The 25,674-nt window shown below is 38.4% G+C and overlaps 1 protein-coding gene across 1 annotated transcript; it reads right to left on the bottom strand.

Annotated features, from left to right (window-relative positions):
- Positions 1–10,513: 10,513 nt before the first annotated feature.
- On the bottom strand, positions 10,514–24,875 carry LOC134650005 (lysosomal proton-coupled steroid conjugate and bile acid symporter SLC46A3-like). The gene is made up of 7 exons (XM_063504820.1): positions 23,915–24,875; positions 23,466–23,625; positions 20,787–20,888; positions 13,955–14,092; positions 13,657–13,740; positions 13,030–13,186; positions 10,514–10,613 (listed from the first exon to the last, which is right to left on the bottom strand). Exons 1-7 carry the CDS (start codon positions 24,701–24,703, stop codon positions 10,514–10,516), a joined length of 1,530 nt encoding a protein of 509 aa, XP_063360890.1. The 5' UTR covers positions 24,704–24,875.
- Between the last annotated feature and the right edge of the window lie 799 nt (positions 24,876–25,674).

The raw sequence follows: 25,674 nt of genomic DNA, 5'->3' as shown, positions 1-25,674 counted from the left end.
GTAATTTTCAACCCAAGAGCTGTTATTTATACGTATTACTCTGGCTTTATGTTCTTTCAGCGTCGTGCGCATGGGTCACATTAGGTTTTAAGCTATTTTATTTATTACATACCAGCGACCCGCCCGGCTTCGCACGGGTTGCATAAAACCTTAACAAATATACACCTAAACCTTTCTCAAGAATCACTCTATTGATAGGTGAAAACCGCATGAAAATCCGTTTCGTAGTTTTTGAGTTTATCGCGAACAAACTTACACACAGACAGGCACAGCGGGGGACTTTGTTTTATATGATTAGATTTTCCCATACTTTTTTTATTTACTTAGCTCCCACACCGGTGTTGCCCTGAAGCCATCTCAGTGGTTGCTGTTTGTAGGGGCCCATCTTGTGGTCACCATTTTCGGTGTTCGCGGTAAGTCCTCTGTTTGGTGTGTGTAGGCGGAATCCTTGATAATGCATAATGGGCCGTAATGGAATGGGGAAGGGGCCAATTTTACGTGCGATGGGCGGCGGCGATAGCTGCCAAATTAACTCGATCCCAGGCGGCGCAGCTACAGTGGGCTCGTTTAAAATAATATTACATATATTCGAAAGATACGCGTTGTGAAGTATAGGTAAGTTTCGATTTATGGCCTCTCCAAACGTCACCGATAATCGCATGCGATTGGCAATACCTACATTGCGGCATTTGATCGTTTTGTGTAAAATGATAGAGTTGGACCAAGAAAAGTCTGCAGCGATTTTGATAGCCCACGCAGTGCAAGTGTTATTTACACGTCATAAATTCATAGAAGTTTGACGTTTAAAATGACACTTGCACTGCGTGGGCTATCAAAATCGCTGCAGACTTTTCTCGGTCTGACTCTAGTTTTGTGACGCATTTCCACATACATTTTGTATGGACTGTCACAAAACTGACACCCAAAATTTGTAGGAAAAACTGGGGATAGGTACTTTTTTCTTTGTTTCAATCAATTTTATAGTCCACGTGATTTTGAGTCTAAATAACTCAAAAGTTAGTTTTTAGAAAAAAATTGTAGGGTACCATTTTTCTGACAACCCCCACATGCAATAGTAGGTACCTACATAATTTTTTTTTGACCTTGATATGCCTTACTGATAAAATGTAAGTAGGTATAATATTTTATAGTACATACATATGTATATTGTAATAGATCGAGATGTGTTAAGAAAGGGTAATTACGAAAACAATGCAACTGCGCACCTGGCAACCATTGTAGAACGTTTTTCAATAGTCGCGGTGAACGGATTGTGATGTCGAACGAATCAAATCTAGATGTGGGACTAGCTGTAATTGAACTAGGCTTTTTAGGAAACGAAGCAGCGAGCGAAGAAGTGGTTTGGTGCAGATTGCATCTGCCGAGAAATCTCGTCTCTGAACACTAAATGTCGTAACTTCACTACATTTTCTATTAACATAGGACGTTTAACGTAGGCGAGGCGAAATTGGAAATGTATTAGGTACGCTTAAATTCAGTGAAGTGTAAGATTTAAGTGAGAAAGAAATTATTGGTTTGGCGATGTAGCAAATTGTTCAAATCACGAATATCCAGAATGCGATCTATGCAATTCCATTTATAGCCGTGGTAAAGTAAATGAAATGGCTTATTGCCATTACAAATTACAATGATTTGTGATATCTGTATAAATCTGTTACCGTTTTATTTCCGATATAGGACGACACAAAGGAGTTAGAGTTAGACGAAGATAAACCTGCAACGATTTTTTTATAGCACACGCAGTGCAAGTGTTATTTTTTATATGTCATAATTTTCATAGTTGTTGTACGATGCCACAATGCCGACCGCGGCATGCGGTTCCTGAAAATATCATAAAGAGCTTATAATAAGTGTGTAGATAAAACAGTGTATGTAGGTAACTGAACATAATTAGGCATTAAAACACTCGTCTGATCCTTTCATGAAACTCACTTCGTTCGTTTCATAAATCATCGTACCTATTTTAATGCCTTTCATTATGTGGCACCACATAAACGAACTAATGCTAAATATAGGCACTATTTCAATTTTATGCTAAGAAAAATTTACTCTAATTATACCAGACAATCAACAAGTTTATGAAGTACGTTATAAATTCACGAATTATATGAAGGCATCTCGGAGAGCTTATTTGTGTTTTCCTTAAAAAAGGCGTTTATTGCTCGGGGCGGTTTAATATAGCCCCCGCCAGACGGCATTGGCCGTAAAAAGTATAAAAATCACATTATCGCGATGGAGGAAATATTTTATTGCCTATTTACTGTCTTGTTAGAAATTTTGACGACGTTGCGATGTCAATAATCATTATTTTGCAGAATATTGATATTGTTTTGAACTTTATGACTCTTCTGAATTATTCGATTGTCTTTTTTATTTTGGGATTTCGAAGCAAAAATATTTAATCGAATAATTCCTAAATAGGCACCTAAAAAGATAATCACTTATTATCGAAGAGGTGTAAAGTTTGATGTGTTTTGGTAACTAAATTGTCAAGTATTGACTATAGACAGCCAGAGTTACCGTATAATATAGGTGAAGGTGTAGGTGAAGCGGCCTATTTCAGCTGTCAAATTCGAGGAACTAATTTTTATTAGACCAATTCTACTTCTACGATTACATTCGGATGTCAACTGCAGCTGCATTACTATGGGAAGCATCACGTGATCACCTATCATCTGCCATAGAAAAGTAAGCGCCGGAACATCCGGCCCGGACACGGCCCGTAACGTGAGGCATCCTTTACCGTCGTTGCGACATTACTGACCGGCGTAGATGCCACCGCTGCCCTGTTTCTGGCAATTTCCTTGATAAAATGACTGATGGATTGAACGTCATAATCGCAACAGTAATGTTGCGGCGAACGTCCCTCGTTTAATCAAGAAAATTTACAGATATGTCAGCGGCGCTGATGCTGTAGAAGTAATGTCGCAACAGTCAGTTCCACAGGCCAGTCTCATTTGAAAAACACTAATATGAAATGTAATTAACTTACTGCTAAAATGCCTTTGCAATATAGTTTTGTTATAGTTTTCTAGCGAAGTTATGACCTCATATCATATACCTAATTTAATAACGCTTTTAGTAAACACTTTCAATTTCCAAACACTTTCATGGGGGTAGCTAATGCATTCTTATTTACTTAATAGTTAATACCATACTTAGTTCGTAAAAGTCACAGTCAAAGTAGTACCTACAGTATTTTAACTTGGTTAATATAACTTTGAGACGCAACGTTTAAATTGTGACGTACAGAGGCGAACAGCCACGAGGAAACCATGTAATATATTTTTTACTTTTTGCCATTTTGGCTATGAAACCCTTGTGTAAAGAAATTAGGGAAACGGCGCCATACAGGCAATTTTTTGACAATTGCCTATTTATTAAATTAGGGATCTTTATCCAGCCCGCAGACCGCGTCTGGCCCGCGAGCCTTTTAATTCAGGCCCATAAAAAGAAAGCGAAAAGGTCAAAGTTCGGGTAGGTACGCGACTACGACATCGCAAATTATCTTAAGAAGAAAAGTGGCTCTAGGCAACTCTAGGGTCAAAAAGTTTAGAGACCTGTGCTAAATTAAACTATAACCAATAGTAATATTATACTCGTAGATGCAAAAGTAACTGATCTGTCTGTCTGTCTGTTACCTCTTCACGCTTGAACCGTTGAACCGATTTAAATGAAATTCGAATGGAGATGTTTTGAGTCCCGGAAACCACTTAAGGTGGTGAAAAGGGGCGTAGAATTTATTATGGAAGTGTTTTATACTACGTAATTCTATGCAGACCAAGTCAATGTTATAGAATTCAACATAATAATATGGCAAATACATTGTTGCTGATCGAGGTAAAGTTGAAATAGGATAAGATATTCAAAAACGAGTTAAAATACTTGTGTACCGATAGTAACTGTGTTTCACCCGTTAACCACTTGCAGCTAATGCGCTCGCTGCTGTAATGCGCGCCGGAATGTTTTACTAAGTGGCTATTTTCGCTAGGTTTTAGACGCAAAGTGTGTAGCTACGTACTGGGATTGGATTTTCCAGTTACTTTAAGTCTTGTTGAAGCCATGAAAAGGGATCTTTTCACGTAAAGTGTCATTCTATGGGACTTGCTAACTATGTAAACAAAAGTCACTAGTAAATTGACATTCAGAGACGATTTCAATATGGCAGTTTGTTTACATAATTAGCAAGCTCCATAGAATGACACTTTAGGTTCCCGTAACTAGCCATCAAGAACGAAGAACAAAGTGAACTGAAGAATAACTATTACAAAGGTCTGGCTGGGGTTCGTTTCACAACCACTTACAATGGAACTGAAATATAATTCATGTGGTACGTCTCCACTTTATTACAAGCTTTTATTCAACTTGCTATGCAGGTAGGTACGTATGTACTTATGTATGTTTGTGTCAAATCTTGCAAGGTCCAGGTTTTTGGCTTAGTCACTTTATTATTATTCGATAGCAGACCCTGAAAGACCATACCAAATTCTCACGACGTGGAGTCAAGTCAGTCCATCAAGTGAATCCAGAACCCAAGTTCCTGCGCCGCCATGTAATCTAAGTTGCTCGCAGTTTGGCCGCTACAATGTATTTTGTGTCAAAAAGTTTATTTGGCATCGCGCCAACGGCAACGGCCCGTATTGTCCGTTGATTTGAGGTTGGGTGTTGGTGTTGCTGATGGGTTAGGTTAACTTAACTCGTATTTTTTTAACCCTTTAACGGGCTGAAATTTCAAGAATGACAATCGAAAGTCTGTCTTACTCATCGAAATTGGAACACATGTTTGAAGTGCCGTATGTGGGAAATATATATCCTCAGCCTGGTAAATAGTTTAATCCAGCCGGCCTAGCCAAGCTGACAATCGCTATCGCCTCGCGACAACGCAACGCTTTGTGTCTCTTTATCACTCTTCCATATTAGTGCGACAGTGACAGTTGCGTTTCGATCGCTACGGAGCGTAAGCGTTTGGCACGTTGGCTAATGGATACGCAGCCTGTTTACAAACAAACGAAATAAAGCAAAAACTAGTTTTGTATGAAAAACTTAAATTCGCTGTATTTTTTTAAGTACCTATGGTATCTGAAGCTACGTAACTACGTTTGTATGGAGAATCGAGCTTGCCGGGGACTTAAGTTTCTCAGAAAACATTCTCAAGGCTACCACAAGCCATTCATCAGTTTCATTAACCGCCAGCAGTATACTAAGTACCTAAACGGGCCGTTATTTTTTTACAAGCCCTACAACTGCCTATGTTCTTGAAATTATACCGCTCTCAAACGAGTCGAAATTTTAGTCAAAACCAGTGTCAATGTGACCATGAGCACGATTCTTGATTCATTTCTGGGCCAGAAATGTCACTATTGACAGCTACAGCTTCTTCATACTTCAAGAGAATTATCTCCAATACCTACAACATTTGCCATTTATTCGTTGCCCCTAGAACATTATTTCAAATTTACATTTCAAATGAACATTATCACAATTTTCAAGTATTTTTACAAGAGTTCGAATTTAACCTAAAACTTAATACCTTTTGCTCTACCCGCACGTATAGTATTCGATAACATGCATTATTAAATTGTCAAATCTTGTTATACCTACGTGGTGCAGACCTCTACTTGTGTTGATTTTCTACCGTATTTCAGAAATTTTGAAAAATGTACCTACGGTTTTGAAAAAATCCTTTCGGGCAGTAAAATGTTCAGTAAATTGAACATCAGAAAATATTTATATTACATACTTCAATTCGAAACATGTACAGGTTATGGACTAGCTATGACATGACACGTATCAATGGATTATTAAAATATCCTTTTAATTTAATTACTTCTGTTTAATTTAATTTAATCAATGAACCTTAAAAATGGTCCCGAGAGATTTTCATAGCGAATTTACGAATTGGCGGAGTTGAAATACCTTTAGGCATCTACAGGTTGTTTTTCAACACTTAGTCTTATTTTGCGAGGTTTCAATATGAGCGTTTGACTCGTTCGGTAAAATCGGAATAACCCCCTAGGGCAGTAAACAGGCTGTAAACGTATCCGAGTGCACGTTAGTGCGAATCGTAAACTGCCGGTAATTAATCCCTTAGTTAGCGACGTTTACGGTTTTTTGCCACGCAATGAAACTAAATAAAACCTTCAGAATAAGAACCAGGATTCGAACTTTCGAACCCACGACTTTCCACTGGCAGAGGATTACGAATTCTAAATAAGTCACAAAAAGCTTAAGAACTTCTGGCTCAGGCTTGTACAGTGTGTGATGCAACAAACCGAAGGATAAGTACAGTTGCCATCAGATATATCGGAGCGGCCAAGGTGTTCACAATATCTGAACAAGCACTCTAACGCCTTGACAATAGAGGCGTGCTCAGATATTTGTGAGCACTTTGGCCGCTCTGATATATGTGATGGCGACTGTACATCACGTAGATACTTTTGAGTTATTCGGAAACGCGATTTTACATCGATATGATAGGTAATATGTACTTGAAGGGATGATTAACATTTTTTTAGGCAAATTTTTGTCTGCAATTGGGAAAAGCCGGTCTAAGCTAATTTTATTGTGAATGGCGTTCTCGCGACAGTAGACAGTCAAGTTGACAGTTGCCCCCTCCAGTAAAGTTGTCCCCCATTATCACGAAAATATAACGAACTTCCTATTTTTCCAACCGAGTCTGTGTACGAGTATAACTATATTAAGAGTGTTTCTTGAATGTCAAGTAAGTAAATCTCGTTTCTGTGCCGTTCGGCTGTAACAGTTCTGCAGTTCAAAAACTTGGGGCATTAATTCCGAGTCGACAAAACACGGAATCCCTAATGGCACAACTCGCTCGTTATTTAGATTTAGGCAAATCAGGGCGTTACTCTCACTTGCAACGCGTGCCGTTTGTCTTACAGTTTTTGGAAGAGTTACTCATTTGGGGTCGGGATGTCTGTAGGCCAGTGGAAGCTAGCAAGCTTTAAATCTCTCACTCACAGAAGTCACCGGTCTAGAATGACGCTTACGCTTAGATACTACAAGCAGGCGTGGCTCACTCCGCGATTTCGTCGCTTTGCTACAGGTAGCTAAAAGTACATCCGATCCACACCAATTTTGGTGGCTAGCCATAAGACACGCGTGGCACTGTCGCCACCTAGCGGCCATATCTGTGCTGATCGTAACAGACGCGTTTTGTTAGAGAGTGAGTCTGTTATGTACCTTAGTACTATTATTTATTCTGTGCTACAAGTGTGCAAAAGGGAAGCCATCACTATATGAACATTTCGTGAGTGCGAAAGCGGCACTACAAATGGAAAAACCAGACCGTCATCAGTCAAGCCATCTTGTATATTCTAGATCTGTGGTCTCACTTTACACTTTAAGGTCTAAAGGCGTAAGGCATATAGGGAGGATACGGTGGAAATATTCGCTGTAGGCCAGTCCGGCAGTTCAGTAGCTCGGCTCACTCGGCTCGTTTGTGTCCTGGAGTTACGAGTCCCGCCCGAGGCAATGACTTTTTTCCTCTGATTCTAACATTCAAAGTTAGCCAAAAGTTTGACCGGAGCGATCCACGTCGATATCAATCACCAGCAGTTGGTTCGTTCACGTGCCTTTTTAGGAATATGATTTGGTAGATACATAGCTTTAAGGCAAATAAGTAAGTTGCATTGGGGTGGTGATTTCGCAAGCGGAAATTAAGTATACCGTAAAATGGGGTGAGTAGGGTCAAAACTGAAATTCAAACCTCGATAACATTTTATTTTTACATGTGAAAACTGAATGGTGTATAGTGTTCCGGATGTTTGTATTTTGGTTTTTATTTTATGTTGGGTAGTTCTATTTCATAACTTTGACGATAAAGAGGAAAACCCACCTCACCCCGTAGTGCCTCGTATTTGGGGTGAGAGGGGTTTTCATACAAAGATGATTTTGGATGATTGTTGGATCGATTTTTTTTTATTATGCGTATTACTATAGCTCCATTTTAAATTGGAATACATTATTTTTGTAGCAGTAGCCTTAAAATCCCTTCTCACCCCCCTCTCAAACCTTCTCTCCCCATTCATAACCCACCTCTCCCCGCGAAACCTACTCACCCCGTTTTACGGTACCTAATTTTGAATTCTGCTACTAAACTGTAGCAACAGTAAGTACGATAAGCGCCTTGATGAAGCTGTGTAAAAGTTGCCAAAGTATGAAGTGGTTTTGGTGCAGTATATTAGCGATTTTCAAAATTACCTCGTTTTCTATAGTTATTTTCGATACAAGTGCGAAAAAGAGGAAATTCGAAACGAGTGGCGATAAATTAAAACACGACCGAAGGGAGTGTTTTAAATCGACACGAGTTGCGAATTACCTATTGGCACGTGTATCGAACAACGTTTAGCAGTACATATGGCACTTTAAAGTTTCGCCATACGCACGAAAAGTGCTATTTTACGCACTAGTGCAGAAAAGTAGCCCCATATGTATTGTAAAATTCCTAATAGCACCTCAATGGCGTAATAAAGATCCTTAAGAGGCACTAACGTGCAATAGGTTCAGAAAACGGAGTTTTTAAAAAGTCGCAGCGCTTTTTGGGTCACAAGCTGCCATACATTTAATTAGCAATCTTGAGGCCTTTCTCGAGGGACTGTATCCATTCAAATCCTGAGTATTACAATTTCGCAAAGAAATCACGAACATAAGTCTAAAATGCACTTTAAAAAATTACATGTAACAATTTATGCACAAAAGCTAAAAATGTGAAAATTACTTCTAAAAATCGGGAATATCATGTTTGAGGGACCGTATCAATTACTTTTTTATTTATTTAAACGTATTTTTTTTTATTAATAAACATGATGTCCGTGCTCCCGGGCACGTACTTCCATCCCAGTTAGAGAAGAACACGACCTTCTTGGGTTATTTCAGGATACATTGATATAGCTTTCGCTTCGGTGTATAGCTTTTGTTGTAGCAAGGGGGACAGAGTAACAAGCAATTTATTCCATACCCGATTGTCTTAGAGTTAATTAACGCACATTCCTCTTCCGGCCATCTCCGCCATATTTGTCGCTAATCTGTTTTAAATTACAGCCCTTACTCTTACCGAATGTTAGGAAGTCAAGGATTTTAATGATAATTTATTGACTTTAAAGAGCTATGTATATGTAGCTATCTATACATATAAATAATACTAATATAAATTTATAAATTTAAAAAACCTAAGATCAGTTTCCTCTTATAGAAAATATGAATTTCGCGCCTTTTTCTGCTGACAAAGTGGGTTTGCCAGAGTACATAATCTTGTTAAGATAAACTTATTATTGCCATTCGTTGCCCTGGATCACTTTTAAAACCAGACCTTGTGGTAGGTTTTGCTTGTGGTAACTTGGGAGTTATAATATAATGTAACTATAAAACTATAACCTAAATAAAGAATGGGTATTCCACTCTGTTTACAAAATCTATGTATAAAAAGAGGTTCTTAAATGTGACGATCGATGAAATTACCGAATTGCCGGGAATGCGCAATCCAGCATTATAGCTGGTTTAAGGTTTTAATTACATTAAGGTTTAAGTGTCGGGATGTCATGCAATTACCTAATATACCAGTTACTTGATTCGATTAAGGACTAAATGCAGTCTAAATGTCATGGATATTATTAGGTTATGTATACACTAAGTGTCAAAGACAATATAATTATCTCAAGTTGTTATGCTTCGTTGTCTAATTCCTTTACGGGTTGTCTATTTATTTATTCGTCCTTTGATTTTTATACACGACGTAGCTAGAAACTGCGGGTAACTACTCGTACTTACATAACTCAAACAAGGAGGCTAATTTGAACGTACATTTTGAAATAAAAGTGATATTTAAATCAGGCCATTTAGTTTAGTTATCATTCGCGCGTGCATTTCGCTTGTACATACTTGTCCCGTACATGTGTTGGCGCGACCGAGACGCACTACGTGCAAATGAGAACAAAATAACATCATTTAGATATCATTTTGATGCCAAAGTAAGTTTGAATTGGCCTCAATGTTAATTGATGAAATAAGTATAGTAGGGTTATTTGGAACCTTCAAAAGTATCGCATAATACACTTTAACTTCTGTACACTATTGTCAATACAACAACGTGTTCTGTGTTGTTACGTGTTGTGGCTCTATAGCCACAATGTTGAGCACCTTGGCCGCTCCGACATGTGATGGCTGGATAACTTTACTAACGGCAATTAATGTGTACCTACATGAAGTAATCGAATTAGGATTCCAGATGTGATCTATATATGTCTGTAAAGCTAAAGTTGCAATGGAGGCAAATTTGACTAGCTTCAATTTCAACATGCAACATTGAATAGCGGGCATGAATTTCAATTTTGTGAAAAATTCGTCGTGATGATTCACCGTGATGTTCTCGATGAAAATAAAACAAACTATTAAAAAATAATTTTATTTATCGTACAAAAATATCGGCATATAAAATAGGTAACAGTATATTTTGGCGACTTGACTCAGTGATTGTTTAGGCGGGAACTATAGCAACGTCACCAGGTGCAGGCGTAGTCACGGGGCAATCTGATCTTTTGTTCTTCAAGTCTTTCTTGTGCCGATTATAGAACCATCTGAAATTTTGGAAATGTAATTAAACTCACATTTATAGACGGGTCTGTCGCGCATTTATTAACCGCCTTCAAAAAAAAAGGAGGTTCTCAGTTTGACCCGTATGTATGTATGTATGTATGTATGTATGTATGTATATTTGTTCGCGATTATCTCGCGTTTGGCTGAACCGATTTTGATGCGGTTTTCAGAAAAGTGTTTCTTACATTCTAGAGAAGGTTTTAGTATACATAGATCTGAGCTGATGCTGAACCCTGGCTGTACCTAGTGGAACTCAGGTTTGGTGCAACATAGGCTCACGCTGTTTTGGTCATCCGACACGCCTTGATGAGCACTTGGGAGAGCAGTACCCAAGATAGAGCTGATGCTGAACCCTGGATGTACCTAGTGGAACTCGGGATGTACCTAGTGGAACTCGGACTGGGACTGAGAATGGGAGTGGAAGTGGGAGCAATATACATACAAATCGTTTAGCACCAAAACGTCATATTATGTTGTGTCGCGATTATCATCGAGTTAGGCCATCACCAACATTAGTAGGTAGTTACTAGCCCAAAACTAAATGGAGAGCCTAACAAACTAGTATTTTAGCCCAAAACCTAAAATAAACGAAGTACCTACCTATCACTAAAAAGTAAAAAATTAAATAAAATAAATAAAAAATAATTAAAAAATTAAAAATAAACAAAAATCAAAACCAAAATAAAATAACTTAATATAAAATCTTTTTTAAAAAAAAGGGAACCGCCTTCAAAAAACCAACCCACTGAAAAGTACAAAATAATTTTTATATGGCACCCCTTTACGTGTCCAGTCCCTATCCCGTCGTAAAGCGAATTTTTGCCAAAAAGTAATTAATACCTAATAATAAGAAAATTAATAATCATCCGGGTAATTACTTAGTTTTTGAAGGCGGTGCCAAACCAACAAAAACAGTCTTTACTACCAATCAGAAAATAAATACGAGAACGTAGTACCTACAAGAACTAAATTAATGAGTGAACTAAGTATGTCTTTATAATGCAAGTAAGTGCAGCGTTCTTCGTTGTCTAAAATATCGGTTCTCAAAAAATTTGGTTTGGCACCGACTTCAAAAATTAAGTAATTACCCGGATGATTATTAATTTTCTTATTATTAGGTATTAATTACTTTTTGGCAAAAATTCGCTTTACGACGGGATAGGGACTGGACACGTAAAGGGGTGCCATATAAAAATTATTTTGTACTTTTCAGTGGGTTGGTTTTTTGAAGGCGGTTCCCTTTTTTTTAAAAAAGATTTTATATTAAGTTATTTTATTTTGGTTGTGATTTTTGTTTATTTTTATTTTATTACCTTTATTTACTGACGTTTCGACACAGGCCGCGTAGCCAACATGCCAATCGCTTGCACTCCGTAACGACCGAAACGCAACTGTCACTGTCGCACTAATGTGGAAGAGTGATAGAATGTTGAGTTTTGTTATCGAAGCGATAGCGATTGTCACTTTGGCTATGGGCAGGTTGCACTGGCGGCCTAGCCAAGGTGACGATCGCTATCGCTTCGCCATCGAATCGCTTTGTGTCTCTCTATCACTCTTCCATATTAGTGCGACAGTGACAGTTGCGTTTCGATCGCTACGGAGCGTTAGCGATTGGCAAGTTGGCTACGGGGCCTGGTCCTGCGGGCTCAGCACGGTTCCATTTTTATCGACTATCACTATGCCCGTCACTTTCGCACTTACATACTTGATAGAACGTGACAGGCATGGTGATAAACGATAAAAATGCGACCGTGCTACTAGGGCTGGTCGCGGCTAACGTAGGTAAATAAAGTTAATAAAATAAATTCGCGATAAACCCAAACCGTCTATAAATGTGAGTAGGTAAATAAATACATATAATCAAAATTTTAAATTTCAGTCCAGCCTACGAACATACCATCCTATCTGTATATATTGACAGTATAATAATTTGGTAGGTCTCATTGAGCTAATCTGATTGAGCTTCACTATTTAGTAAATAAACCCTACGAGTTTGTGGTCATGAAATTATTTTTCAAGAATCCATTACTTATAGTACCTACCTACAAGTTATAGTACCTACATGAATTCCTATTTTTAATTTTGCCAAGTGCTTATGGTCATTTGCAAGTTAAAGACCTTTTAATACTTACCCAATGACCTGAATGACCTAAAACTATAACTATGCTCAGAGGTTAAAAAATTCTAACTTACATTTCCGTTGCTTGAGTACCTAATACTTAATGAGATTTTGATACAGACTTAATAGCTAGCGTGTGCGTAACTTACTTTCTATGCATACTCGCATATTAGTGCGAGCGAGATGTATAGAAAGTAAGTTACGCAGATGTTAGCGAATATGCCAGTTTGACACTGTAAAGGCAGTAGTGGTAAGGCTACTGATGGTGAACGCCTTACGCGAATATTCCCAACGCTGGAATCGTGGCTGCAGCGCTGAGTAACATGAAGGCACCCGGAAGCGCGTGCAGCGTGAGGATGTATACTCGGGTATACAGCGGCACGAAGATAAGAGGCATCAGGGTCTCGGCTAAACCGAACAGTGAGAACACCTTGCCTGTAACACAAGAGCCACGGTTAAAGCAAAGGATGACTCACGCTTCCGACACTTCTTTTTCTACGAATGGTGAGTCATGCTGTACTCGGCGTCCAAAATTGGGAAAGACTCGAAGCGTAGCTCCCTCTTTTGCTCTTTAAATAAGGCGTCTCTGTCACATGCGGAATGCGGAATTGTATGTAGAGTATTGTGTGAAAAGTGACCAAGAACTTGTTCAAAGATCAATAGAGCGAGTTGCGCTTGGATTGGAGTTTTCTTCTGATATTCGGTTAGAAATGGGCTCTTCTTCCAAATCTTCCCGCCAAACCTTTCCAAAACTGTCAACCAAACCTCGAGTCGTGAAATGTATTAGGCCCATATTAGGCCCCATATATTCCACGACTCTTCTCTTTCCGCAGAGACTCTATGAGCAAAGTGCTAATAACAGTAATCACTAAAAAGGGAATGGAAGTGTGTATTGGTATACTTACCTAATTCTTTATACGAGACTAGCTTGGAGGCTATGGACTTCAGAGCGATGGCTGATGTTCCATTCAAGATTTCAACGAGGGGACCTGTAAACATAAATATTCTTTAGAAGGCCTACTGATAATAGTGATAACATAAATAAGATAAAAAGCAACAACGGTTGCACTCCGGGAGTGCCGATAGAAGTGAAAACTCACCTCACTATGTTACCGACGCCCGGTAACACGATACATACGTTCTGTTCTGTGATAATTTTGGAAACATTCCCTAAAATGGCATTAGGTACACCTAAAAACTTACATAGGTACACTTCATAATCGTTCCTAGCGAAGGCCATGAGCAGGGCTCCGAGGATCTTGCTAGAGGTGGATATGATGCCCAACACGGCGTCGTCGGCGTGGAGCCTCCGGCTGAACACGCTGATGGAGAACAGTGTTCCTAAAAACAGAATTTAGTCTAACGCACAGTACCATAAAATGTGCATAGTTTGACTTTAATATTGTGGTATTTGTAATATGTGGTACTTCAAATATAGACAGAGAGAATCATACTGTCTTTGTTTGACGCTAGTACTTACTAGTACCCAGAAGAAAGGGATGAGTATTGTTAAATCCGGAAGGGATTCAACCAACTTTATCTATGGGAGAGCTGTAAACCTATTATGCCTAACTCCTACTGCCCTAGTCAACCCTAAACAACCCTAATTCCCTAGCCCTACCATAGATTCAGTTTACATATAAATAAATATAATAAACAGGGATGTCTGCACCTTTGCGACCTACGGGTACAGACGGAAGGTTGGAAGGATATGGGTAAATGGGTTTTGGATAGTCACTGCTAGTTACACAGACTCATGCAACTAATTAAGGCGTGAAGGTGTCTTATGCCACAGTGACGGAGAGTAACCTGGTTGATGAAGTAAACACGGAGTCCAAATGAGAAAAGAGATTTTATTTACAATGATTATTCTATTTATACAAAAATTCTGCATATGAGTGATTCTATACAATTAAAAGTTACGTTCGTGTGCGTTTCCGTAGTCGGCGGTTTTGTTGTCCCAATTTGCTCTGCTGCTGATGTAGTCGTATGTTCAACGCACGTGAACATTCTGGCGCGTCTCCGGAGCAGGATCAGTGTATGTTTTCAGCTCGTATAGTTCTAGTGCGGGCTCGTTCTGTCGTCTCTTTGGAAGAGCGTAGATGTGTGGTGTGGTGGGGCGCCGGGTTGCAGGCTGGACGCTGCCGCCATTGGGTTGAGGTTGGTCGCTGCCACCACTGGGTTGAGGTGGCTCAGGATTGTCGTCGCTCGCCGGTGACCATGATCGTCTGGCTGCCGTTGCTCGTAGTCGCCGTATCACCTTTGGACCAAAACAATATATTAGTATCGTTATAATTATGCATCCTAAAATAGTCGAAAAGCTAGCTACGTAGGTTTGGGTAGTTATGCTACTCCAAACAGTATTGTCTAGGGTTGTTTGTAGGGCAGTTTCTTTATTCTTTAACTTAGTAAAACTATCTAATGAATTGTCTAATACTTGTTCTCTAGAAATATCTCTATGACTATGAATTAACGTTTGATTAATTAACTTAAATTTAGCTACTTTACTAAATGACTCTAACACGTTTGTTAGGGCTAATCTCTTGGCAGCTAACGTAGTCGTAATTGTTTTATAATACAGTTTTCTGAAATTCGTATTATTCCTACGTCATGAATGATAATTTCTTGCCTCTGACCGTCACACACAATGGACACAGTCTCTGGGTATCTAGTCAAATATAGCCAAGTGTTTGTCATCTGAAGTTGTTTCCAAATGATATCGCTAGGTATGTTATAACTGCGAATAGGACAGTCGGTAGTGTTGTCGTTTTTGGTTATCAGTTTAACAATGCAATTTTGGTGTAATTGCATGTTCTTCACCGCCAGAGGAAAACAAATATAATTAGTTAGTCTATGCAAACAGTTCTTAAATTCATCGTGAGTAAGTTGAAAATATCGTTCATTGTTATAGTCTATTCCCATAAATGTCTGTGGAATGTCCATGCTCTCAAATGTTCCGTTACTATTTTTCTTAGGAATCGGAGTAATGTGTACTAACATGTATCTTGCCTTTTCTGCTATGGGATAATAGGCTAATACTTGAATGTGAGTTTCGTTTTCGGACAATCGCGTACGAATCAACTGAGTCTGAATGATATTTAAATTTGACGGTAACTTGCTGTTCGCTTTGGTGATAATGTTTGCGACATTTTTAGGGTTCAATACACTGTATATTGTTGCTTTTGAAATGTATATCTGCACGATCCCCGAATAATAGTCAATTATTTCCTCAATGTAGTTGTGTGCCAATTGGTAAGATTGAAGTACTTGTATTTGAATAGTATTACTGTTTATTGACTTGTACCATTTGCTGTTTTCATTAATGTAGGTCATTGCTAGGTTAAGCTTCGTCTGAAATCGTTCTAATTTATTTCTAATCCTTTCTTCTGTATCGTTAACGGTTGAGATTGTCGAGATCATAAATTTTGTTTGATGATTAGCAGCATCTATTAGCTTTTGCTGGTTTTTTTGCAAAGTGTCCATATTTTTGTACACTTCGTCATTGACCCCGAAAACTGACGTCATAAACTGGCCCAGTAATCCTCTTTTTTTCCGAGTGTGATTAATTTCGGTTAAGTATTCGTGAACTTTTTCAAGTTTATAAACTTCTTCTTGCAAGTGGTGATAATACTGTGTACAGTAAGTTTTACTTTCAATTGACGTCGCGTAATTACATAGCGCCTGAAATTGGTTTGACACGTCTTTCGTCTTGTTTAAATTTTCTTCTAGCATGCGTCTTTCGTAATGTAATTCGATTCTAAATGTTCCTCTATCTAGAGTCGCATTTCCCATTTGCTCAATATAGAGTCCTGGGCTAAGGTTCTTGGTTGTGTAGTTCGCTCCTGTGAGACTACACAATGACAACACGGTCAAACACATTGTCATCCAGTAATAAAAGGCTCCTTTTTTCGTTGTATAGTGATTTGTCGTATATTTGTTTGCGGTTGTGTTTTTGGCAGGCGTTTTACTCGTTGCTGTCTCTAAGTTTTCATTAACTGGTAATGGTATAAGTGTGTGGATGGCTCGTTTCTGGTCGGCTCCCTGCGATCTCTCCAGAGTTACAACCCTTGTCGCTCCGTCGTTTCCCGGATGAATGTATTTAATTTTTGCTAAAGGCCATTTGCTAGGCGATATGTTCTGGTCTTTGATTAATACAACCGTACCGATTTTTAAATTCTGCTCGTTTGTTTTCCATTTATAGCGTTGTTGTAATTGATGTAAATATTCTTTAGTCCGTGGTAACGATGATCCCGTTGAGCTATATTGAGGTGGTTTGCTCGATTCCAAACTTTTAAAGCGTTTTTCCAAAAACTTCATCATTTTTTCAAAATTTTGTACTTTAGTTGGATCTTCTAATTGGTCCTCATACTTCATATTAGTGTCTGAATCCCATTTTCGGCTTACAATGCGAGATAGTATTGGGTCCCACGTAGAAATGTCAATACTTTGATTTTTTAATGCCTCCAAACTTTCGTTGATACAGTCGTGCATATTGCGTAACATTTTTGCATTTGCAACTTGAATTTTTGGTAAATCAAGTAACTTGTCTATAAATGTCTGCGAAATAAGTCGCTCGTCCTTATATCGTTTCGCTAGTAGTGTGAGCGCTGCCTTATAGTTGACCTCGTTCACTGTCAAATGCTTGATTAGCTTTTCTGCCTCGCCTCGAACATGCGTCTTTAGGTATTGCATTTTTTCTGTTACCGAAATAGTACAGTCGTCGTCAATAATTTTCTTGAATAAGTCATAAAATGAATTCCATGATTCATAGCCTCCCGTGAAATATGGTATGGTAATTCGGGGTAATTTCGTGGATGTAGTCTTCATACTTTGAGTCGAATTGTCGTTTATTTTTTCTTGTAAAATGTCCATTATTGAGTCGTATTCACCTTGCGCGGTTTCAAATAAATTGTCTGTAAAATATTCGTCGTTGAGTGTACTTTGCTCCATAAGTAAGTACATATGGTTGTCGTCTATTTCTTGAAATTGTTTTTCTAGACTATTTACTAGTCCTTGTAAGTGCCATGCCGGTTTTTTCTCGACAATAGCGGTCTGTGCAGTTGATAACTTTTTCTTGAGCTGGTTAAGTCGATATTTTTGGATAAATAACTTTGGCGTCGTACCAAAGCCTTCCGTCGTTGTCTTGTCTTTTGTTTTGTGGTCTTGCCCATTTGCTTGAGGCAACATGATGTCAATTTGTGTTTTTAAATATTTTTCGTGTGCTGCCAAGTGTTCCTTGGCCGCGTCATATGACTTTTGTATGTTTGAGTCGAAGTAACGGCAAGTTATGTATTTGTGAGTCGACATTAGTTCTTGATCTTCTAATAACTTGTGGTTTTGTAATGCGCGTTCGTAAATGCTGTCCAGTAATGCTCTTCTCTCGTCGATGTATTTCTGCGTCTTACGTGTTTTTGAGTCTTTTTTGATGTTATCCCATATCCTCTCGATATCCAAATAGTCTTTTTCTTGGCTTTTGATTACTTCGTTGATCTGCAACACGTCCATTGTGTCTTCAGTCTTCTTTTTTCTTTCTTGATGCCCTACTTTCCCTAACCTACTCCTATTTACCTACAACGTCAATACGTCAGTGACCCTGCGCCCTCGCATATAGTATGTGCAACTCAACTCTCAATCAACTGGTGGAACCCGCTTGTGGGAAGCCAGCGACCGATTTGCTACTATATGGGTACCTTCTCAGGGAACACTAACGTATAGGTACTTCAGTCCACCACGCACTGATGCTTTGAGTACACCAGTACACAGCTTTCCAAAGTGTCAGTCAGTCAAATCAAATAAGGGACAAAGAGGGCCGCGGTTCATAAGTTGCTCGAAGGACCAAATGTTAAATCCGGAAGGGATTCAACCAACTTTATCTATGGGAGAGCTGTAAACCTATTATGCCTAACTCCTACTGCCCTAGTCAACCCTAAACAACCCTAATTCCCTAGCCCTACCATAGATTCAGTTTACATATAAATAAATATAATAAACAGGGATGTCTGCACCTTTGCGACCTACGGGTACAGACGGAAGGTTGGAAGGATATGGGTAAATGGGTTTTGGATAGTCACTGCTAGTTACACAGACTCATGCAACTAATTAAGGCGTGAAGGTGTCTTATGCCACAGTGACGGAGAGTAACCTGGTTGATGAAGTAAACACGGAGTCCAAATGAGAAAAGAGATTTTATTTACAATGATTATTCTATTTATACAAAAATTCTGCATATGAGTGATTCTATACAATTAAAAGTTACGTTCGTGTGCGTTTCCGTAGTCGGCGGTTTTGTTGTCCCAATTTGCTCTGCTGCTGATGTAGTCGTATGTTCAACGCACGTGAACAAGTATAATTTTCCTGGTTCTATCTGACTGACACAAGTTGTGTTTGTCAGACTATTCAAAGTAGACCATTACTACAACGAGTATTATGTTGTAACACTTAAATGAGGTTGTGATATCGTTTTCTTATAAACAAGCTTTTGGAGCATACCTATACCTAATACCTATTTACCCAGTGGGGAGCAAAGTAGGCACATTTTACGGTACTGTCGCTTATGGATGCATGGGACTGGCTTGCTTATGTTCCAGACATAGAGATTCATTGGACAGGTTTTAGACCCCTGACCAGGTAAAAATGTTCATTGTGAAATTTGCAAATATTTCGGAAAGTAGTCGAAGGAAATGTACCACGATGCCTTGTAAACGTCAGCTGTCGATCCTTTGGTGGGTCAGGGAACGTACGTACACTTAAAGTCCGTCAACCAAATCTTGTCAGTAGTAAAAGGCGGCAAATTTGAAAAATCGCGGGTTAGCAACACTGTGTTCGAATAATTCCAAAATGCGTGTCATCTGTGTTTTATCTGTGGAATGTGGATCGTGAACGACAGCCGTCACCTTATTTGTTTTCATTTGGTTTTCATTCTGAATCGTTTCTGTTTCAAGAGATATTTCTGCTGTCACCATCAAATACCAATACATTAAATAAGAATAAGCAAAGCTAAGGGGCCTACAATGTACAATCATGCTCATTGATGGTAAACATTACTAAAAATTGAGGTTATGACAAGTACATACTGGAAGAACTCTTTCGAACTTTTAAGATTATGTTCAGTTTTTTTGTTTTAGGGTCAAAAGGCATAAATAAAATTAAAACGTATGCCTAAATCTATCCAACAAGACCATAAATTGTGTCCTGGAAACCGTCCATAGGCCCACATGTCTAATATTTTCAGCAATCAGTTGTGACTATTTACAAAGATGCAATAATACTACAGAGTATTATGCTTGGTTGAAGTGACCCGGTAACATTGGTAACTTCATTATATTTTTTCAATTAATGACCTGAATTATAGTGTAAGCTAAAGTGACCCTTATCTTATTTACCTTTAAATTAAATAAACACCCAAATATCAGTTGTTTTATTTTTAATATGTAATCCTATTGTACAATATATACCAATCAAAAAAATTACACAGGTATGTCATATTCATCCAGAAGAGTACACTAATTTACATTAACAAGTGGCATATTATATTGTAAATAACAAATATATGCACTATCTAATTATCTGCATTTTGATATGATTTTATTTTAGTAAACATAGAAGACATAGATAGGGAACAAAGAGAATATAAGCACTACGACAGGCAGTTGTTTTTGATATCTTCAAATTTGTTCATCATTTTGATTAACATTGTTTTAACATCGCTTTTAAATTGTCCGTCCATGTTTCAAATTTTTTCAATAAACCGCGAGTGACAATTTGAATTAACGTACGCAGGGCGCGCTCAGCGGAAAAAAAAAATCTTTTGGTTCGATGTACATTGCTGCTATTCTTAGCGCAATACTGCTCTTTGAGTGTTGCCCTACTTTAGTTTGCTTTACATTGCTACTGACAAGATTTGGTTGACGGACTATAACTAACAAATAATTGTAGAAACGATTGTTCCCAATGGATAAGTACTTAACCAAATGAGAGATTGATGATGATTTATCTGAGCTGTATGTAGTTTTGGAGAAAAATAATTCTCACTTACCCGCAGAATGAGCAACGAAGTTGTAAGTGGAATATATGCTGAATCTGACTTCATCCCAGTTGAAACGGTAGCGCATAAATATGTACATCACGCTAAGCTCTCCTGAAAAAACAGGGGGAACATTTATAAATACAGTTATCATCAGTAATGTATTCTTGTTCTTTAATGTTGTTTTTTTATTTTATTTTATTATTATTATTGTTCCCTGATTATCCACCCAAGCAACAATTTACATTTACACATTATTAAGTAAGGACCTAGTTAATAAAGTACACACGATGTTACAAGTTGCTCTTTTATGAACGTAAGGAAATACTCGGAATGAATTCGAAATTACCAATTATTACAAACCAATGACATAATCCAGTTACAAATCACAAGGTTTATATGCTGGTCCGCTGAGACCATACGCTGACTCCTAAGTATTATTATCGGCTACTACACATAGTAATTGGCCACTCTTAACAATAAGTGTAAGGCCTGAGTGGACGCTCGAGTTGGGCGTGCAGCGGGGCGGGGCGTGCGGCGTGCATGTTAAACAAATGCAAGCGTAATACAGGAGCGGCCTTAGTGCACGCTGCTCAAATTACTTGTGAGCCCGACGCCACGCTGCACGCCCCGCCGAAAGCTCCGCTTCGAGCGTCCACTCAGGCCTTACACTTAGACTTCTCTTCGCTTGTTTCTTTCTTATTTGTTAGGAGGAGTGGCCAATAACTTTAGCAGTCAGCAGTCACCCTACTCGGTTACGCTCGCGCAAGCAATGTTCACACTGTCTATATGGATCTGAATTTTGATGAATCAAAATTGACGTGTGCGCAGCATCCGGCCTTAATTAAGCGTTTGTGTCAGGATAAGTCTATTATTTAATATAATATCCTGATACTATTGAACTAGCGATACGTTTTGTTTGTAAATTTAAAGCTGCCAGGACCACCAACAGGTTTCTAGGAAATATTTTTTTTTTATGATATAGGAGGCAAACGAGCAGACGGATCACCTGATGGTAAGCGATTGCCGCCGCCCATGGACACCCGCAACACCAGAAGGGTTGCAAGCGCGTTGCCAGAATTTAAGATGGGAGTACGCTCTTTTCTTGAAGGTTTGAAGGTCGTATCGGTCCGGAAATACCGCAGGCGACAGTACGCTTAGTACACTTTAACACATGGTAAGCAAAGCTACATGTATGATTATTTGGAAGATGTCAATCGATTCTACTTGTCATGAAATTCAAATGTTTTTAATAAACCTGCTATCTATTGTACCCCAGAAATTTCCAAATTGCGAAAATAAATTGGCGGGTGCACCGTGCACCGTACCGAAAAACTATTAAATTAAAAATGTTAAATACCTTCTACGCTAATCATAAAACTTTAAAACATTTTATGCGAAAAATCTCTTACATCATTTTGGAAAAAAATGATAAGTACTCTTCAAACTACGACGATTTTTATTAATCATAGCTTGGAACCACCACAAGGAAACTCGCTTTCACGTTTTACTTTTACCTATTTAAACTCGAATATATGTTTACGTCACAAAAAATTGCGGGTTTCTCATTTTTGGATCAATGGACAGAGTCATCTGTGTTGTTAAACGTGTTTATTTAACAAACATTTTAAAATATATGTTTCAAGCATGTAGCCCTATGTACTAGTAATCTAGTATGTGTATATTGTCTTTTTACCGCGCTAGATAGATTGTGTTGCTATTAGTCAAGCACTAAACATACATTATATACTAAGATATGATTGAGGAAAACTGTTCGAAAATTACGCATTATTTGCTTTCTATTACTAAGTGTGAAATGTTCACATACAATCAATACCTAATACCTACAAGTCTTATAAATACTTGCGTGGTTATCATACTATTTAGCAGGCCAATTCGAACGTACATCACTGATATCAGATTATCATCTAACTGTACGTACATGTCCGGCCCGGACACGGCCCGGTCTAAGGTGCGTCATCCTTAAGGCGGATCCGCACGCCGTTCCGGTGTGTAAGCGAGAGAGCGCTATGCACGTACAATATCGAACGAGCGAGCGAATAGACGGCTTGCGAATCCGGATCCAATGTGAAGATCGCCTTCTTTCCTATGTAAGGTGTATTCGGGTAATTCCCAAAAGTTATAAATATCGGGAAATTCCCACAATTCGCATAGCAGTGTTTACGCAAATATAAGATTTAAAATAGGCGCCATATTTATGACTTGTAAATACACTCGTACCTGTTTTTCACGTGAAGTTTTCATATTTAGCTAAGATAATTTTCCTTATAATTATAACATAATAAGCGGTCAAAAATACGAGCCATTTTAGGAAAACGATATAACTGATATAAGGTAAAAAAGGTGGTAGGAAATGAAAATATTAAGCGCTACAAACTTGGGATTCATTTATAAACTGGGTTGCATTTCTTACTTCAAGTGAGAATCCAATTGAAGGGATGTTTACAAAAACAACATAACTGCTTAGAGCGGTTGACACTTTTTTAAGAACATTGTCAGTTATGTTGTTTTTGTAAACATCCCTTCAATTTTAAAATTTCGAGCTATTAATCTTAATAAGTACTTTAATATCAGCCGTTTGTAATAGATTTTTGTTAACTTAATTCAGGAATACATTTTGTTTTTCCAATCAATCCATACTCATCTCACACTCATCTTACAAAAACTTACCCCACATAGGTCCAAACGTAAGACAGACGACGGTAAGAATGAGACAGATGCGCAATCTCCTGTTGTTGTCTCCTTTTTTAGACACTATGCCAAGTGTTTCTTTCAGACTGGCGAAGTCGAAAAAATCCAGCAACAAGGCGGTGCAACCCGTAGATTGAACCTTGACATAAAATGAAATGGGATATCGATAAATGATAATGGGTCTGCTTGACAATAGGACGTCCGCGTACTATGTTCGTAAACTTATGTTGAGCATGGAATTTCTATGCTTAGAAACATACAAGTCATACGCAACAAAACCCGACAAGTATGTTTCTAAGCATACACATTTCAGGGTTCAGATTATCATAATATACGCATACGTTGCGTACGTGGGATAAGTGTGTCCCTGTCCTGCCTTATGTAGTAGTAGTATGGAATAGTCAAGTAGCAGAGCAGTAGGTACTCACCTTTTCCCTGGTCTCAAGCCACGTGTGATCTTGTAAAAAGAAGTAAACGTAGAAGAAGTTGACACACTGCAGGCTTGCCGATATACTGAACACTCCGTAATACCCCAAACGCCTCAATAAGACTCCACTCAAACCCATCCCGATAGGGAAACCAACGGTCATACACAAACTCAAAATGCCCATTCGGAAGGTTCTAGTTTCTTTCGAAGTTATATCGCCTAGATAACTGAAGGTGGCCAGGAACATTGTATACCAGCCACCTGTGAGGGCAGGAAATAGAACTTCCATGGCTACCGTCCATTCTACGCTGACTTCGTAGAAAAAATACGTGTTTATCATGTTAAGGACACAAGTTAGGATTTCTCCAATGATAGGCATGAGCATACAGATTTTCCTTCTACCAGTCTTGTCACTCCACGCCCCGACGAAAAGCATCAGGATCGTCGGGACAGCTGTCTGGATAACGGACTTCCATCCTTGGACAGATGCTATTAACTTCTGTACTTCATCTTCTTCGTACGTATGGTTCGCTCGCTTTCTTAATCTCAGCGCGGTACACACTTCATCCCCAAAACCCAGGTTCACTCGACAAGCCTTGTCCAGGTTTAGATTCTGCGTGGCCAATATGGCAAGAACGCTTGGCATAACAAACATAGCTAACACAGGTTCCACAGTAATGTTGGATTTGATGTATTTAAATTTCTCTATCACAGTCATTTGTTCTATTTGTTTGACATCCTTTTTTAAAGGCGATTCTTCGTTCGTGTCATCTTGCGTTTTAGTCTCCATAGTGCCTCTCCAATTCGGTGGCTTAAAATTCTTAAATAATAGATTATTCTTGCACTGTTTGCCGATTAGTCTAACGATAATTTTATTCACATCCTAGTATACACACCCGCACCACTCAATAGACAGAGACTGATGTTGAATGTTATGTGGCCGGTCCGTCGCTGTATGCACTATTGTTTGACTCTTAGTAAGCAAACAGTCACAGCACACATAGTATGACAGTATATTTCTTAGCACGACCGTTTAACGTAATTAAATTAAATAATGTATAATTTTAAAGAAATATTTTTTAACAATATAGGGTCTCGCCCTATATTGTGTGAAAAGGGAAATAAAGTAACAGCAAAATGTGAACAAATAAAAGGAAAACAATTTTATTTATCTAATCTAGTCAAAGATTATTGTTTGGATAATTTGTTATGATAGTGTTTTAATGTGTCCCTTTCTGTCATATCTTATGTTTAAAGCTCCACAATTCGCTCGACACAGAATACACCTGAAACTGTTGTACACATTTTATAAGTTTATTTTTAGTTTGTCGTTCTTAAAATTAGTTTGGTAAATAAATAGTATATTTATTTTTTAATACTATCCCAATCCATATACATACTATGTAGAATGTTCCCTCCTAGATTTTGTTATCAAAGGATGGCAATCGCGGACGCTCAATAGATAAGAGTATTCGAATCGAAATCGATTGAGAATAGCATATTATACTCCTGGCGAAAACAAAGTTGCGGGTTGAAGTCCCCTTCTGGTCATACATGCTTCATTATTATTTGGACTTTAACCCTTAAGACGAAGTTAAGTATGTGTAAATACTTAAACTGTGTCGCAGTATGTAGCCATATCACAGTAATGCGTTCAAACATTAGAGCGACTGGGATCGAGAATAAACTTAGTCGTATTGAATTCAAGCATGTGATAATGATAATATTGATGGTTAATATTCGATGGCGCCGAGTTATACA

This window comes from Cydia amplana, chromosome 8 (genome assembly GCF_948474715.1).
Source record: "Cydia amplana chromosome 8, ilCydAmpl1.1, whole genome shotgun sequence".
Lineage (NCBI taxonomy): Eukaryota > Metazoa > Arthropoda > Insecta > Lepidoptera > Tortricidae > Cydia > Cydia amplana.
The sequence above is the reverse complement of the archived record's forward strand: the minus strand, read 5'-3'. Positions and strand labels throughout refer to the sequence as shown.

Bases quoted from the DNA above. Each gene is read 5' to 3' on its own strand.
- LOC134650005 (XM_063504820.1), bottom strand. From the start codon at position 24,703: ATGGAGACTAAAACGCAAGATGACACGAACGAAGAATCGCCTTTAAAA. The intron at 23,626-23,914 runs GTGAGTACCTAC...TTTTATGTCAAG, and splicing joins GGCTTGAGACCAGGGAAAAG to GTTCAATCTACGGGTTGCAC. The intron at 20,889-23,465 runs GTAAGTTTTTGT...CTGTTTTTTCAG, and splicing joins TACGTTTGGACCTATGTGGG to GAGAGCTTAGCGTGATGTAC.